We start from the raw sequence: 17343 nt of genomic DNA, 5'->3' as shown, positions 1-17343 counted from the left end.
TAGTGCCACACATTGCCTTCCCCTGATTTAATGTATGGATGAACCAGTATCTGCATATAAAGCACTTATCATGGTGATTCTCCGGCAGGGTCCACAGGTTATCCACAGGATAACAATGGGATATGATGGAGCGACAGCGGATTGGCACCAAACGATCACAAGCTTTCAGTCCTCCAAGGATTCAACGGGCTCGTCCATATATCCCCGCCCACTGGCTCAGCAAATCAGTTTTTTGTTTGGTGCAGCAGGACCGGGGCCATGGTCACAGGGCTGCTGTGTTTGGCAGCCCTACGCTTTTTTATTTTATTTTTATAGTCTTATTACATTGTTTTGAGTGATCTTTCCTAACAGCGTTCTACACGCATATTGGAAAGAGTCGCTCCAACAGCTCTTCGCCGGGTAGCAATAACACTTACCTACGGTACAAGTGCTGTCTCGACGGGCGTCTATGTCGGATATACTAGCAGGTCCAGCAGACGTTACCAGGCTGTGGCCGGTGCACGGGGAGAAGGTAAGGCATCGGTTCCGCTTAGAAGGGGAATACGGACACAGCCGCACTGTTTTGGGAGGAGACTACCAAACAGTAGCTGGCGCGCCGCCACCACCATGGGTGTTCCATCGCTAGGCCTTAGGGATCATAATGCACCAGTATTAGTTTGAGGCTGCAATCCCTAGGGTTGATGTCAGCGGTGGGGAGTCAGACGCTCTCCTGGTTGCTCCTGCCCCCAGTTCATGTCCAGTTTCCGCGCGTCTCCCGCCATGAACTGATTGCCTCACTTCCGTCTCAGACGCTACCACGAGGGGACTCGGTCACAGCATAGTCCGCTGCATCTGTGTACACTGTTACCGCGAAGGTCCATCAGTGTTATCTCAAGGTTTACCATCCTTCAGCAACATTTCAGTTTGGGTCTTACCTTTTGGGTTAGCCACAGCCCCAGAGTATTTACCAAGATGATTATGGCAATTTATCTCCGCTAGCAGGGGATAAGAAGATAGCCATACCTTGACCACTTTCTTATCCTGGCACAAATACAGGAAGGGTTCTGTGTCATCTACAACATACAAATAACTTGTCTGCAGAGGCACGGTGGTTCGTAAATTGGCAAAAATCATCTCTGGTTCCGTAACATGACTCACGGTGGGACTGTACTGAAATCAAGTCTGCAGAAATTAGTTACCTCGGAACAAGATATCCAAGGTAAAGCTAGGAGAGTGGTTACATAGTCAAACAATATCAATTCACGCAGCAATGTGAATGATGGGTTTGATGGTGTTAATACACATTGTGGAGTGGGCACAATTCCAGTCAAGACTCTCCAGCATCTGTTTCCATCTACAGCCGCATCACACTGAATATGCCCAATCTCATTGGATGTTGGAAGTTAAGCAGTGTTGTGCCTGGTTAAATTCTGAGAGTAAGACTACCTGTGAATACCAGGTGGTGTAGGTGGGCCAGATGGACGGTACACAAGCAAGTACGTGGTACTGGCAAAAAAGGTAGGAAAGTCAGTAGACTGGAGTCTACAGACATTCCATCTAGATCTGAGGACACCTTTTTTTGGATATCGGGTTGCTAGTCTTCAGGGCTGTGGGGACTATTGTCCGGAAGATTATGATTCCGGGGACTATGGACCACAGAACAAAGTTGCCTGCTAGTAAATCTGTTAGCACTTCAGGCCATATACTGGGTCCTGATTCAGGCATGGGATACTCCTAAAGGAAGATCGGTCCAGATCCGCAAGGACAAGGAAATGGCAGTAGTGTACCTCAACTTTCAGAGAGGAACACACAGCTAAACAGCAAGAAAGGAGGTAAATCACATACTAAAGTGTGCAAAACTCCATCTTCCAGCCTTGTCCACAGGGTTCGTTCCGGGAGTCCTAAATTGAAGAGCAGATTTCTCAGTCGACACGCCATTCCGGTAAGCGAATGGGCTTTGCACCCTAAAGTTGTTTCAGACTCGGGTAGACAAATGGGTTTGGCCAGAGATAAATCTCATGGAGCTCCATCTGAACAACAAAGAGCCAGGAACAAAGGAAGTGATCTTTGTTGGACGTCTTGTTAATGGGAATTTCTCATACGTCCTAGAGGATGCTGGGGACTCCAAAAGGACCATGGGGTATAGACGGGATCCGCAGGAGACATGGACACTTTAAGACTTTAAATGGGCGTGAATTGGCTCCTACCTCTATGCCCTTCCTCCAGACCTCAGTTAGATTCTGTGCCCAGAGGAGACTGGTTGCACACTAGGGGAGCTCTACAGCAGGCCTGGCCAACCTGTGGCTCTCCAGCTGTTGTAAAACTACAAGTCCCATCATGCTTTGCTACAGTTTTGCTATTAGGGAAGGCTAAAACTGTGGCAGGGCATGCTGGGATGTGTAGTTTCACAACATCTGGAGAGCCACAGGTTGGCCAGGCCTGCTCTACAGAGTTTCTCTAAAAAATACTTTTTTGTTAGGTTTATTATTTTCAGGGAGCACTGCTGGCAACAGGCTCCCTGCTTCGTGGGACTGAGGGGAGAGAAGCAGACCTACTTCTGTGAGTTCAAAGGCTCTGCTTCTTACGCTAGTGGACACCATTAGCTCCAGAGGGTCTGATCACTTGGTGCGCCTAGCTGTTCGTTCCCGGAGCCGCGCCGCCGTCCCCCTCACATAGCCCGAAGAGAGAAGCCAGGTGAGTAAAGAAGCAAAGAAGACTTCAAAGGCGGCAGAAGACTTCAGATCTTCCGGAGGTACCGCGCCATTGCTCCCTTACACAAGTGGCACTACATGGGTGCAGGGGGGGCGCCCTGGGCAGCAATAAAACCTCATATTTAACCTGGCTATATGTATATACATTGCCTAGGCGATGTATAGGGACCCCCGCCAGTATAAAAAAACGCGGGACCGAAGCGCCATATAAGGGGCGGGGCATCCTCCTCAGTTCAAACCAGTGCCATTTTCTCCACAGCACAGCTGCAGAGACGCTGCTCCTGGCCCTTTACTGCTACCACAAGTAACAGGGTGCACAAAACGAGGGGGGGGGGGGGGCACGGCAATTTGGTATTGATTACTATTATATAAAAAGCGCTTACAGGTCTGGGGCATTGGTTAATTCCTTCAGACCGGTGGGGCGCTGGGTGTGAGCTGACAAACTCCCTTTCTGTCTCTGAAGGACCTTACTGTGGGTCTGTCCCGTATAGCCCAGTGTGTTTGGGGGTGTCAGTACGTGTCTGTCGACATGTCTGAAATTGAATGCTTTTCCCAGGAGGAGGCTAGTGAGGGAGCTGAACAGAATGTGGGAGTGACTCCGTCAGCACCGCCGACTGCTGGTTGGGTAAATATGTAGAAAGTTTTAAGAGGTTAGACAATTCTGAGTCTCAGAACCAAGCATGGAGACAATCCATGGGTGATGTTTTATCACAGTCTCAGGCCTCTTCAGGGTCTCAGAAACGTCCATTTACCCAGGTAGCAGACACAGATACCGAGACGGATTCCGACTCCAGTGTCGACTATAATAAGTTACATCCTAAAGTGGCTAAGAGTATTCAGTACATGATTGTGGCTATTAAAGATGTGTTGCATATCACAGAAGACCCCACTGTCCCTGACACAAGGGTCTGTATGTTTAAGGGAAAGAAACCTGAGGTAATGTTTCCTCCGTCTCATGAATTGAACGCTCTTTTTGAAAAGGCTTGGGAGTCTCCTGACAAGAGACTGCATATTCCCAGGAGAATTGCTATGGCGTATTCTTTCCCTTCGCCGGATAGAGGACGGTGGGAATCATCACCCACAGTGGACAAAGCCCTGGCGCGTTTGTCCAAGAAGGTGGCGCTACCGTCCCCTGACACGGCAGCCCTTAAGGATCCTGCAGATCGTAAACAGGAAACTACCTTAAAATCTATTTGTTATTACCGGTACGCTACTCAGGCCGGCTATTGAAAAGTGGGCAGATAACTTGTTATCTGACGTAGACACTCTGGATAGGGACAGCGTAGTTTTGACCCTGGGTCACATCAGGGACGCAGAAATTTTGTTTGGTGAGGGCCTCGCGGACCTGGTTTCCACAGCTACCCGCGGGTAAGTCTTCCTTTTTGCCTTTTGTCCCTCCCCAGCAAAAGAAAACACCTCAATACCAGATGCAGTCCTATCGGTCGCATAAGTTCAGGAAAGGACGTGGTTCTTCCTTCCTCGCGGCCAGAGGTAAGGGAAGAGGTAAAAGATCCCCGGCTAGGGCAAGCTCCCAGGAACAGAAGTCCTCCCTGGCTTCAACCAAGTCCACCGCATGACGCTGGGCTCTGCTGCGGGAGTCCGCACCGGTGGGGGCACGTCTTCAACTCTTCAGTCAGGTCTGGGTTCGCTCGGGCCTAGATCCTTGGGTGCTGGATATTGTGACCCAAGGATACAAGCTGGAATTCCAAGACGTGCCTCCGCACCGATTTTTCAAATCGGCCTTACCAGTTTCGCTTCCAGAGAGAGTAGTAGTATGTGCTGCAATACAAAAGCTGTGTCAACAGCAAGTCATTGTCACGGTACCCCCGTCACAACGGGGAGACGGGTTTTATTCAACCCTGTTTGTGGTCCCGAAGCCGGATGGCTTGGTCAGGCCGATTCTGAACTTAAAATCCCTCAACCTTTATTTAAAGTTCAAATTCAAGATGGAATCTCTCTGAGCAGTGATCTCCAGTCTGGAAGGGGGGGATTTTATGCTGTCGGTCGACATAAAGGATGCGTACCTACATGTCCCCATATATCCACCTCATCAGGCGTACCTGAGGTTCGCTGTTCAGGATTGTCACTACCAATTTCAGACATTGCCGTTTGGTCTTTACATGGCCCTGAGGATTTTCACCAAGGCAGTGGCGGAAATGATGGTGCTCCTGCGCAAGCAAGGGGTCACAATTATCCCGTACTTGGACGATCTCCTGATAAAGGCGAGATCACAGGAGCAGTTACTGAAAAGCGTTGCGCTCTCCCTGCAGGTGCTGCAACAGCATGGCTGGCTCCTAAATTTACAAAAATCGCAGTTGATTCCGACAACTCGGCTATCGTTTTTGGGCATGATTCTGGATACCGACCTGCAGAGGATCTTTCTCCCATTGGAAAAAGCTCAGGAAATCCAGAACATGGTCAAGGAACTTCTGAAACCGCCAAGAGTGTCGATTCATCACTGCACTCGAGTGCTGAGAAAAATGGTGGCGGCCTACGAGGCCATTCCGTTTGGCAGGTTCCATGCAAGAACGTTTCAGTGGGACCTGCTGGACAAGTGGTCCGGGTCCTATCTGCAGATGCACCGGAAGATAAGCCTGTCCCCCAGGGCCAGGGTTTCTCTCCTGTGGTGGCTCCAAAGTTCTCACCTTCTAGAGGGTCACAGGTTCGGAATCCAAGATTGGATTCTGGTGACCACGGGCGCGAGTCTCTGAGGTTGGGGAGCAGTCACACAGGGACAGAATTTCCAGGGAAAATGGTCAAGCCAGGAAGCTTGTCTGCACATAAACGTGCTGGAGTTAAGGGCCATCTACAACGGCCTGCGGCAGGCGGAACATCTTCTTCGCGACCTGCCCGTCCTGATTCAGTCGGACAACATCACAGCCGTGGCGTGCGTAAACCGCCAGGGCAGAATGAAGAGCAGAGCGGCGATGGCGGAGGCCACCAAGATTCTTCGCTGGGCGGAAAAACATGCAAGCGCTCTGTCAGCGGTCTTCATTCCAGGAGTGGACAACTGGGAATCAGACTTCCTCAGCAGACACGATCTCCATCCAGGAGAGTGGGGTCTTCATCAAGAGATCTTTGCAGAAGTGACAAATCGTTGGGGACTTCCTCAAATAGATATGATGGTGTCTCGCCTCAACAAGAAGCTTTGGACATATAGTTCCAGGTCGAGGGACCCTCAAGCAATAGCAGTGGACGCACTAGTGACACCGTGGGTGTTTCAGTCGGTCTATGTGTTCCCTCCGTTTCCACTCATCCCAAAGGTATTAAGGATCATAAGAAGAACAAGGGTTCGGACGATACTCGTTGTTCCAGATTGGCCACGGAGGGCCTGGTATCCGGATCTTCAGGAATTACTCACAGGAGATCCCTGGCCTCTTCCTCTCAGTGAGGATCTGTTACAGCAACGGCCGTGTGTGTTCTAGGACTTACCGCAGTTGCGTTTGACGGCATGGTGGTTGAACGCCAAATCCTAGCTAGGAAGGGTATTCCCGGGGAAGTCATCCCCACTCTGCTCAAAGCTAGAAAGGAGGTAACGGCGAAGCATTATCACCGTATTTGGAGAAAATATGTGTCTTGGTGTGAATCCAAGAAGACTCCTACAGAAGAATTTCAGCTGGGGTGTTTTCTCCACTTTTTGCAAGCAGGTGTGGATGCGGGCCTGAAGTTAGGCTCCATTAAAGTGCAGGTGTCGGCCTTATCAATTTTCTTTCAAAGGGAATTGGCCTCACTTCCAGAAGTGCAGACTTTCGTGAAAGGCGTGCTACACATCCAACCTCCGTTTGTGCCCACTGTGGCACCGTGGGACCTTAATGTGGTGTTACAGTTCCTTACGTCACATTGGTTTGAACCTTTACAAACGGTTGAGTTGAAATTTCTCACTTGGAAGGTGGTCATGCTATTGGCCTTGGCGTCCGCAAGGCGGGTGTCCGAATTGGCGGCTTTGTCTCACAAAAGTCCCTATCTGATTTTCCATGACGATAGAGCAGAGTTGAGAACTCGTCAACAATTTCTACCAAAGGTGGTTTCTTCGTTTCACTTGAACCAACCTATTGTGGTGCCTGTGGCTACTGAAGCCTTGGCTGATTCCAAGTCTCTTGATGTGGTCAGCGCTTTGAAAATTTATGTAGCCAGAACGGCTCGGGTTAGGAAGACAGAGGCACTGTTTGTCCTGTATGTGGCCAACAAGGTTGGCGCTCCTGCTTCTAAGCAGACTATTGCACGCTGGATCTGTAATACGATTCAGCAGGCTCATTCTACGGCTGGTTTGCCGTTACCGAAATCGGTGAAAGCCCATTCCACTAGGAAGGTGGGCTCGTCTTGGGCGGCTGCCCGAGGTGTTTCGGCTTTACAGCTTTGCCGAGCAGCTACTTGGTCGGGGTCAAACACTTTTGCAAAGTTCTACAAGTTTGATACCCTGGCTGATGAGGACCTCCTGTTTGCTCAATCGGTGCTGCAGAGTCATCCGCACTTTCCCACCCGGTTTGGAGCTTTGGTATAAACCCCATGGTCCTTTTGGAGTCCCCAGCATCCTCTAGGACGTATGAGAAAATAGGATTTTAATACCTACCGGTAAATCCTTTTCTCCGTCCCAGTGCGGACTCTATCTGCAGTAATTGTATATAGTTATTGCTTATGTTACACAAAGGTTGTGTTTTGGTAAGGGTCAGCTTGTTGCTGATCTCGTTGGTTCACACTGTTAACTGGTTTTAGTGAAATGCCATGTTGTGGTGTGATCTGGTATGTGTCTCACCCTTAGTTTAACAAAATCCCTTTCCTCGAAATGTCCGTCTCCTCTGGGCACAGTTCCTATAACTGAGGTCTGGAGGAGGGGCATAGAGGGAGGAGCCAGTTCACGCCCATTTAAAGTCTTAAAGTGCCCATGTCTCCTGCGGGTCCCGTCTATACCCCATGGTCCTTTTGGAGTCCCCAGCATCCTCTACGGACTAAGAGAAAAGCATTTACCGGTAGGTGTTAAAATCCTATTTTCATTTCACTTATGTGTTTTCTCAAATCATCCTGCTACACAGGGTAGTGAGGAAAATACATCAAGGAGGCTGGGATCCTAATAAGCCCCGGCTTGGCCCAGAAGGCGTTGGTACACGGATCTGCAGAAAATAATGAATGCCTTTTCTGTTTCCTCTACGCCCAGATCTACTAAGACAGGGTCCTTGTTATCACAGATATCTGGATCGACTGTCTTCACGGCGTGGCTCTTGAAATCTATATCCTGAAATCCAGAGGATTCTCACAGATGCTCAAAGCAAGGAAAACTTCCTTGGCTCGTATTTTTCACCAAATATAGCAAGCCTATATTTATTGGTACAATGGAAGAAGTATGGACCCGAAATCGTGCAGATTTTCCAGGGTTCTAGCATTCCTTCAGGCAGGAATGGATAGAGGTTTAGGGGTGACTTCCTTGGGAATACAAGTATCAGCATTGACTGTATGGTTCCGAAAGAAAAATGCCAAATTGCAGGATGTGCGCACTTTTTCCCAGGGAATGCTGCGCATTCAACCTTCTTTTGTTCCTACTACAGGGTCTGGGGACCTAAATAGAGTCCTCAAAGCCTGTCAAAGTTGCTCTGTTTGAACCACTAAATAAAGTTGATTTTAAATGGTTGACAGCTAAAGTTCTCTTTCTGCTGACTATGGCATCGGCTAGAAGAGTGTCATATTTAGGAGCACTGTCATGTTAATCTCCTTTTCTGATGTTTATCCAGATAAAGTAGTTCTCAGATCTAGGTCTGGGTATCTTCCTAAGTGGGGTCTATATTCCACCTTAATGGAGATATTGTGGTCCCGGTTTTTTCAGGAATCGGGATTTTCTGCGGGAGATGCGTCGCTGGATGTAGTCCGGGCATTAAGGATCTACATGGATCGAACCAGTGCCATCAGAAAGACAAATTCTTTCTTCGTCTTCTACGGATTTCACAAGAGGGGATGGCCTGCTACTAAACAGACGCAAGCAAGATGGCTTCGAAATGACTATTTCAGAAGTACATTCTCAAGCTGATCTCCCTGTTCCGGCTAATGTCTCTGCTCACTCTACACGTAAGGAAGGTCCTTCTTGGGCAGCACAACATTGTGCTTGAGCAGAACAGATATGTAAGGCGGCCACATGGCTTCCAATAACACATTCATCAGACATTATGCCTTGGATACTTTTGCCTCTCATGATGCTGAATTCGGGCGTAAGGTTCCCCTATTCTAATCAGGAGCGTCCCCACCACTAAAAATTGCTTTGGGAAGTCCCATTGTTATCCTGTGGACCCTGCCGGAGAAATATACGTTATGGTAAGAACTTACTGTTGATAACGGTATTTCGCCTATGTCCACAGGGATCCCACCCTGACACACCTGACTTGAGGATCTTTCTACTCACTAAACCTCTTCCTTCTTGTACGGAAGGGTGTGCATGTGTGTTCTTCTCGCCTGAATAGGGTTCTACATAATGTTCCTGCCTAAATGCTTTGGAATACAACTGATTTGCCTGAGCCAGTGGGTGGGGATATATGGACAAGCCCATTGCATACTGGGAGGACTGAAAGCTTGTGATCGTTTGGTGCCAATCCGCTGTCGCTCCATCGTGTCCCATTGTTATCCTGTGGAAACCTGTGGACATAGGAGATATACCATTATCAACGGTAAGTTCTTACCATAACGTATATTTTCCTACCTGATATCTTTACCCAGATACCACTTTAAATTGTGTGGTATAAAAATTCGACATTCAGCATGTCGACGTGGTCTGCATGTTGACTGAAGGGAGCTTGACATGCCAAATGTTGACATACAGATTGTCAACATTGTCCATGACAATGGGCCTAATTCAGACCTGATCGCATCAGCAAAAGTTTTCTGTAATGGGCAAAACCAGTCCACTGTAGGTGGGGCAGATATAACATGTGCAGAGAGCATTAGATTTGGGTGGGTTATTTTGTTTCTGAGCAGAGTAAATACTGGCTGCTTTATTTTTACACTGCAATTTAGATTTCAGTTTGAACACTCCCCACCCAAATCTAACTCTCTCTGCACATGTTACATCTGTCCCACCTGCAATGCACATGGTTTTGCCCAATACAGAAAAGTTTTGCTGCTGCGATCATGTCTGTATTAGGCCCAATATACGGTATGTCAACCTAACCTAACCCTAAAATTGTACCATTAAGAATGTTGACAAATTCAATGTTTACCTCCTGTTCGTTTCAACATTCTGAATGTTATTTAACGGTGTACCATTTTAAGGTGTCATGGATAATGAATATATCTCAACTGTTACATGGAGTTTTAGTGTACATAGTAGTAATGCTGTGGCATTGAAGTCCCATACTTGCCATAGAAGAATTGGATATGTACCCATTACCCAGATGGAATGGAGTCTGCTTTCCACTAATTTTTCTGTAGATGCAGCTTTAGCTGAATGGGTAAGAGTATCTGTAATGGTGTTCTTGTGTAACGTTTCCCTCTAGATTACACCAGGAGTGAGTGGAGGGGTAATGGCTGTATTAACCATTTATATATGTAATTGAGACCAACAATTGAGGAAAACTGGGACCAACTGGTTCCATTTTCCCATTTTTATTACCACTGTTGATGCATTATAAAAACTTCTGTGTCCTCACACTGTATATAAAACAAGAATTACTTGGTTTTGTTATGGCGAAAAAAAGGGGCAAACTGCACCCATTTTGTTTTTCTGTGTGTCACAATTGTATGTTTTTCTTTTTCATCCACTAGGGGTCACTGGAGTACTCTTGGGATATGGACGGCTTCCACAGGAAGTAGGCACTGAATAAATTAATTTTGGAACTATACCTCCCCTCCATATCCCTGAGTACCTCAGTGTTTTTTCTGTGCTCGACGCAGTTAGTAGGCTTGTGGCTTTGCTGCCACAGAGGTCCACATTTCATTGGATTTTTTTCTAAGTTTTTCTTTTTTCAACGATTTACCACATCCCATCCTCCTTTCCAATAGGCGTGGGTCAGGGATAGTGAAGGCTGCTTTAGCAGCTGTGGTTGTCGGACCTCTCTAAAAAGAGCTCCCTCACTACCATGTGCAGGACTAAAACCTGCAGTAAAGGCTGGACGGAACTTACAGAGAAGGCCCGTCATAGCCCTCACCACAGGGTCCAGGTATGTTGAACGGGGCGGTCAGCTCACGCTGCCGCCCCACTGTGTGGGATACTGTGTGTATGTGTGTGTGTGTGGCCCAGGCCCTCGATGCCGCTTTGGGCTCCCTCTCCACCATAGCCCGGCTCCGTGTATAGAGAACGGTATACGGAGCATGGGGGGGCACACAAATGAGAGTCAAAAGGCAGGTTTCTTATAGTGAGTAACTTTGCTGCCACAGTGATGTTCCCTGCACACAGAAATGTCAGGGTCACTGGATAAAATCTCATGATTCAACTCTTATTGATAAGGGAATACAGCAGCGCTGCATATGTATTACAATAGGCTATGAAGTCTTTGTTAAAACAAGATTAACCATGTTTCCTGTTGTATTTCCAGAATTTCCTGTGTACATCTCTCCTCCATTGAAGGCGCAGGGGTGTTAAGGGGAATTTGGGAGCAGGCATATGGCTGGCGTGCACTGCACTTGGCCAGATATATATTTATAGAGACAACTTAGTGCTATAATTACTGAGTCGTGCAAGTTGTCTGTCTTTGTTTTTGTTTTGTTTTTGTATTGTCTGTCTGCATGAGTAAGACACCAGCAATTACTAATAAGCAGTTTCCTTGCCATGTCTAAAACATGGATATACATAATTATTTATATCATAACTGTTTATAATGATATTATCCTAAAGACTGCAAATCTGAATCATGGTCGTGGCAGCCAAATACTGGCTTTGTTCATTGTTGTAAAGTAAGATATGTTATAACATTTGGTCAGCACATGGTGCTTATAAAACAGTATCTGTGGAGCAGTATGAGTTCAGGTCTCACCTGCAGCAGCTTTGGCTTAATTTACTTGGCCACACCACACTGGATACGCCCAATCTCATCTGATTTTGGAAGCTAAGCAGTGTTGGGCCTGATTAGCCACCTGGGAGTACAAGGTGCTGTAGGTATTTTTAATCTACAGCCACACCACACTGGATACGCCCAAACTCATCTGAGCTTGGAAGCTAAGCAGGGTTGGGCCTGATTAGCCACCTGGGAGTACAAGGTGCTGTAGGTATTTTTTAATCTACAGCCACACCACACTGGACAAACTCATCTGAGATTGGAAGCTAAGCAAGGGTTGCATACTGTTTTGCCATCTGGGGGAATCTGGTGATCCAACTACCAGTGATACATGCTAGTATCATGTATCACCAGTGATCACCTACATACATGTATCACATGTATCACCAGTGATCACCTATATACATGTATCACAGGTATCACCAGTGTACTACCAGTGATACATGCTAGTTTAAACTGTTAAAAATAGCTCAGTTTGGGCTTACACTATCAATATAAACCTACCATAGGTTTTACAGTCAGGATAGCTCTCCAGAGCGCGCTCCCGGCGCCGGCCACTAGAAGGGCCCATTAACTAAGCTGTGGTCAAGCAGCAGTCATCTCAGGTTTTAAGCCTGTGTGAGGTCACATTTAGTTTCAGACTTGTAAAAATGTGTTATACCTGTGTATCAGGATAGGTGTATATGTGTATATATATAGTGTGTATGTATGCATATATATATATATATATATATATATATTTATATATATATATATATATATTTATTAAAGTCTGAATATGTGTGAATATACATTGTTGTATGTATGTGTGTGTGTGTGTATATATATATATATATATATATATATATATATATATATATATATATATATATATATATATAATTTGCTGACATTAAAAATCTATTTTGCAGTAAGCAAGAATAATTGGTCAGCACTCAGTGCTTATTAACAGTATCTGTTGAGCACTGCAAACATGGCCACACCTGCAGCAGCTTTGCTTATTGTTTTACAGGTGGCTCTGTAGCCAAGTGGTTAGGTTTCCGGCCACAGTGAACATTGTGTTTGCATGGACACTGGTTCAGATCCTGGTTTAACAGGTGTTTAAAAAAAAAAAAAAAAGCCATGGTAGGACCATTTTTTGCTTTTAATGTTACTTCCTGGTTCTTTCTCGGAAGTTGCTGCCCTACAACACTTAGACTCTGGAGGAGCGGGGTGTTGTTAGGAGTTTAATTTATTAATTGTTTTGTACAGCATGACTCTACAGGAAGATTCACTATTGCTGGTAACCACATGCACGGTAATGCAGGTTTATACACACGTTACTTCCGTGGTGTACTTACTGGTTGGAGTACATGATCACTAAGTCTAAGGCATAATCAAACAAGCAGCTTCGCTGCAAAGTCGGTCACACAGTGTGTCGAACAAATACGAATCTGGGCCAGTGGCGCAATGTATAACGCATCTGAATATGGATAACAGGATTGTAGGTCGTCTCCTACCTGGCTCGTTTAAGTTGCCGTGATCGTATAGTGGTTAGTACTCTGCGTAAAGCAGACAGTTTCAGTTACATTGTTGCGGTCGATTTGCCGCCAGCCCTCATAGCACCAGGCCAGTACGTCAGGTTCTCAGCGAAGGCTGAACAATTTCCAATCAGAGACAATTGCAATTATTGGGTGTTTTACTACATATCGGAGTATACCCTACACAGCAGTAGGGCTGTTGCTTCGCCCTGCTTTGGTAGGGGATGAGGTAACAAGGCTGTAGTGGCAGGGCATTCCAGTTCAGGTTTGCCCTAAATAAAGACCACCTTACACTTCTTGCTGCCTACAGCTTCTTTGGACGTTGGCAGTTGGTTCTTGCGTTTTCAGCTTCGCTAGTAGCGCATAACGTCCACTTTGGCTACGTTCCTAACAGGCGGAGTCCGATTCCAAACGAGATAGATCGCAGACCATTTGGGGAGGAAAAATCTGATTTCCTACCATTGTCTACGCGAATTCCTGATTGATTCCGTCTCAACGACTTCAATTCCTAGGTATGATTCTCAATACGGTAAATCAAAGAACTTACATACCCGAACAGAAAGTACAGGTAATTCGTCATCTGGTACAATTAGTGCTCAAGCCACGCACAGTCTCGGTTCACTTGTGCATTCGCCTATTAGACACAATGGTGGCGGCTTTCGAAGCGCTTCAGTTCGGAGGACTTCACTCACGTCCTTTTCAATTGGATGTGTTCGCACAGTAGTGGGCTCGCATCTGCAGATTTACTGCAGAAGTGAGGTTGTCTCCAAGGGCCAGAGAGTCTCTACTCTGGTGGCTCAAAGTACAGAATCTAACCGCAGGGAAACGGTTCGGTGCCTGGAATTGGATAATTCTCACGGCGAACGCAAGTCTCAGAGGTTGGGGAGCTGTAGTTCAAAATTATCAGCTCCAGGGTCTCTGGGCGGATCACGAAAGATTGCTGTCTATAAATGTCCTGGAACTCCGGGCAATTTACAATGCGCTATGACAAGTAGTGCACAGGCTGCAGGCTCAGGCTGTTCAGGTGCAGTCAGACAATGCGACAGCAGTCGCATACATCAACAAACAAGGAGGAACGAAAAGCCGTATGGCAATGCGGGAAGTACAGATGTGTCCACATACATCTTTGCTATATCCCGTCATGTATGGCACAGTTTTGCATGCTATATACTCGGAGATTTAGTCATGTCTTGTGTTTTTTTCTTAAATTTGCTTCCTTAATATGTTACTTTATACATATTCTTTTATGGCAAACAAAAATTTTAAAATTCATCCACTCACTTTTCATGAAAAACAGTTTAGCTGTGTTTTGCATGTTGTGCCAAATTTGTAAAAAAATAAAATAAAATAAAAAAAATAAAAATAAAAAAATGCGAAGATGTAAGTTGTCACATCTGTAGCTTGAATCCTCTATTGGGCCGAGTATCACCAAATGATATTGTCGGCAGTAGTCATTCCGGTAGTGGACAACTGGGAGGCGGATTATCTCAGCCGTCTGAATTTTCATCCAGGAGAATGGGCATTAAATCCAGAAGTATTTCACATGCTGGTCCAGAAGTGGAGTTACCCGCAGGTGGACCTGATGGCATCTCGCCACAATCATCAAACGCCCCAGGTCGTGTCCAGAATGAGAGATCCAAAGGCAGTGGCGGTGGATGCTCTCACAATCACGTGGCCATACAGTCTCGTGTATCTATTTCTACCGTTTCCGCTGCTCCCTCTGTGGCTAAAACGGATCAAAGGGAGTCCGTCACAGTTATACTAGTGACGCCTCTTTGGCCTCGGAGAGCTTGGTTCTCGCATCTCCGCGGTCTACTCGCAGTCGGTCTTTGGCCGCTCCCACTACGTTCTGACCTGTTACAGCAGGGTCCATTCCTTTTACCCGATTTTAGCGCGGCCGCGTTTGACGGGGTGGCTGTTGAGACAGCCCTCTTAAGAAGAGAGGACATTCCAGAATCGGTTATTCCAACCATGTTACGAGCTAGGAAGCCGGTTACGGCAGCTCATTATTACAGAATTTGGCGTGCCTAGGTTAGATAGAGGTCTGAATTTATCCACACTAAAAGTGCGGATATCTGAGTTGTCCATTTATTCTCATAGTAGATTGGCCCTATTGCCGTCGGTTCACACCTTTTATGCAGGGTGTCCTCAGAGTTCAGCCTCCATTCACTCTACCTACTGCGCCATAAGACTTGAATCTGGTTTTTAGATTTCTTAGTCTTTTTATTATGAACTCTTACAACAAGTGGATATTAAATTTCTCACTTGGGAAAATAATGTTTCTTTTAGCCTTAGCGTCAGCAAGGCGTGTTTCAGATTGGGTGCTTTGTCGTGCAAACCACCGTATTTAGTGTTTCATGATGACAGAGCGGAATTCCGAGCGAATTCTGCTTTTCTACCAAAGGTAGTGTCATCTTTTCACATCAATCAACCAATAGTAGTTCCTATGTTAACAGGAGACTCTGGTAGGTTGGATGTGGTACGCGCTTTACGCATTTATGTATCCCGAACGTCGACCGTTCGTAAGACGGATACGTTGTTTGCTCTCTATGATGCTGCCAAGATGGGTTGGCCAGCTTCTAGGCAGACCTTATCCAGTTGGATTAAAGTGACCATACGTCAGGCTTACCTTCATGCTAGGTTACAGCCGCCTACATCGATAACAGCTCATTCCACACGTGCTGTGGGAACATCATGGTCAGCGAGTCGTGGAGCTTTTACGACACAGCTTTGTCGGGCGGCTACATGGTCTTCGGTGCACACGTTTGTGCGCCTCTACAAGTTTGATACGTTTGCGGCATCAGCATCTAGCTTTGGCCGCCTAGTGTTACAAGTGCCAAACAGCTCTCCCGCCGGCGGGGGGAAACTTTGGTACGTCCCAAGAGTACTCCAGTGACCCCTAGTGGATGAAAAAGAAAATAGGATTTTGGTACTTACCAGGTAAATCCTTTTCTTTGAATCCATAGGGGGCACTGGACGCCCACCCAGAGCAGTTTACCTGGTTTGTGGTAGGTTCAGTAGATCTTATGGTAACACACTTTCACCGACTGGTTCAGATTAACAAGTTATGGTGTCAACTGTTTAGTTGTCAGTAATGTTGGGTCAACTTTATTGTTGTCAGTTATGTTATATGTAATGCTCCATTGTCAACCTCTCTATCGCTCCTGTTCAGCTCAGTAAAAAACACTGAGGTACTCAGGGATATGGAGGGGAGGTATAGTTCCAAAATTAATTTATTCAGTGCCTACTTCCTGTGGAAGCCGTCCATATCCCAAGAGTACTCCAGTGCCCCCTATGGATTCAAAGAAAAGGATTTACCTGGTAAGTACCAAAATCCTATTTTCCCATTATACACCTATAGTAAGCTCTGTATTGTGTTTATTACTTTTAGCTGGGACAAGAAGGAAAAGTCCCACTGAAGAGTGCACACCTCTACTATAATGTTACAGAGAAAGTAAGGCGTGTGGTGGAGTCTTACTTCCGCTTAGAAGTCCCGCTGTATTTTTCTTATTCTCATCTGGTCTGCAGGACAGCTATTGAAGGTACCGTAACTCAAGAATAACTTTTATGGTTGCTGCTGAAATAATCACCCTAATCCTTTTAGCCATTTCCTCAACAACTGTATTACCATCGGGCACATTATATGGTTTTTTTTTTTTATTAAATAAAATATTTCACATTTGTTTCCTGCTACGTTAATAGCAACCAAGTCTGTTGGTGAAAATAAAAACATATAGCGATTTCAGTCATCCACCAGTGTAATAGGTTGGGTATGGGTGACCGGCGGTGAGGAGACCGCTGGTCCCCATACTGACGCCTGAATACCGTCTTTGAGATGGCCGGCGAGGGGGGGTGGGGGGGATGCGAGCGCAAGGAAGCTATGCTCGCCACAGGTTCTATTCCCACGCTATTGAGTTTTGTGGGACTCCAGCGTCTGTATTGTGACTGGCGGTCGGGAGATCTTGGCTTTGAGATGGCCGGGGGGAGAGGGGCAAGTGCAAGGAAGCCCCTTGCGGGCCTGCTGCTGCTCGCCACACAGCGGGCTCGTGCTCGCCACAGGTTCTATTCCCACTATGGGTGTCGTGGACACCCACGAGTGGGAATAGTGCCTGTTGGTCGGCATGCCGACCGTTGGGCTATTGAGTGTGCGGGATCCCGGCGACT

General features: G+C 46.5%; 1 protein-coding gene across 1 annotated transcript in view; it reads left to right on the top strand.

The window, feature by feature from the left end:
• The window catches only part of P3H1 (prolyl 3-hydroxylase 1), a 355045-nt gene that overhangs the window by 272484 nt on the left and 65218 nt on the right, over positions 1 to 17343 (top strand). The window contains exon 11 of the mRNA XM_063942954.1: positions 16571 to 16721. Within this exon, the coding sequence (XP_063799024.1) occupies positions 16571 to 16721 (151 nt within the window). The remainder of the gene's footprint in view (positions 1 to 16570; positions 16722 to 17343) is intronic.

The sequence above is a fragment of the Pseudophryne corroboree genome, chromosome 10 (genome assembly GCF_028390025.1).
Source record: "Pseudophryne corroboree isolate aPseCor3 chromosome 10, aPseCor3.hap2, whole genome shotgun sequence".
Classification (NCBI taxonomy): domain Eukaryota; kingdom Metazoa; phylum Chordata; class Amphibia; order Anura; family Myobatrachidae; genus Pseudophryne; species Pseudophryne corroboree.
The sequence above is the reverse complement of the archived record's forward strand: the minus strand, read 5'-3'. Positions and strand labels throughout refer to the sequence as shown.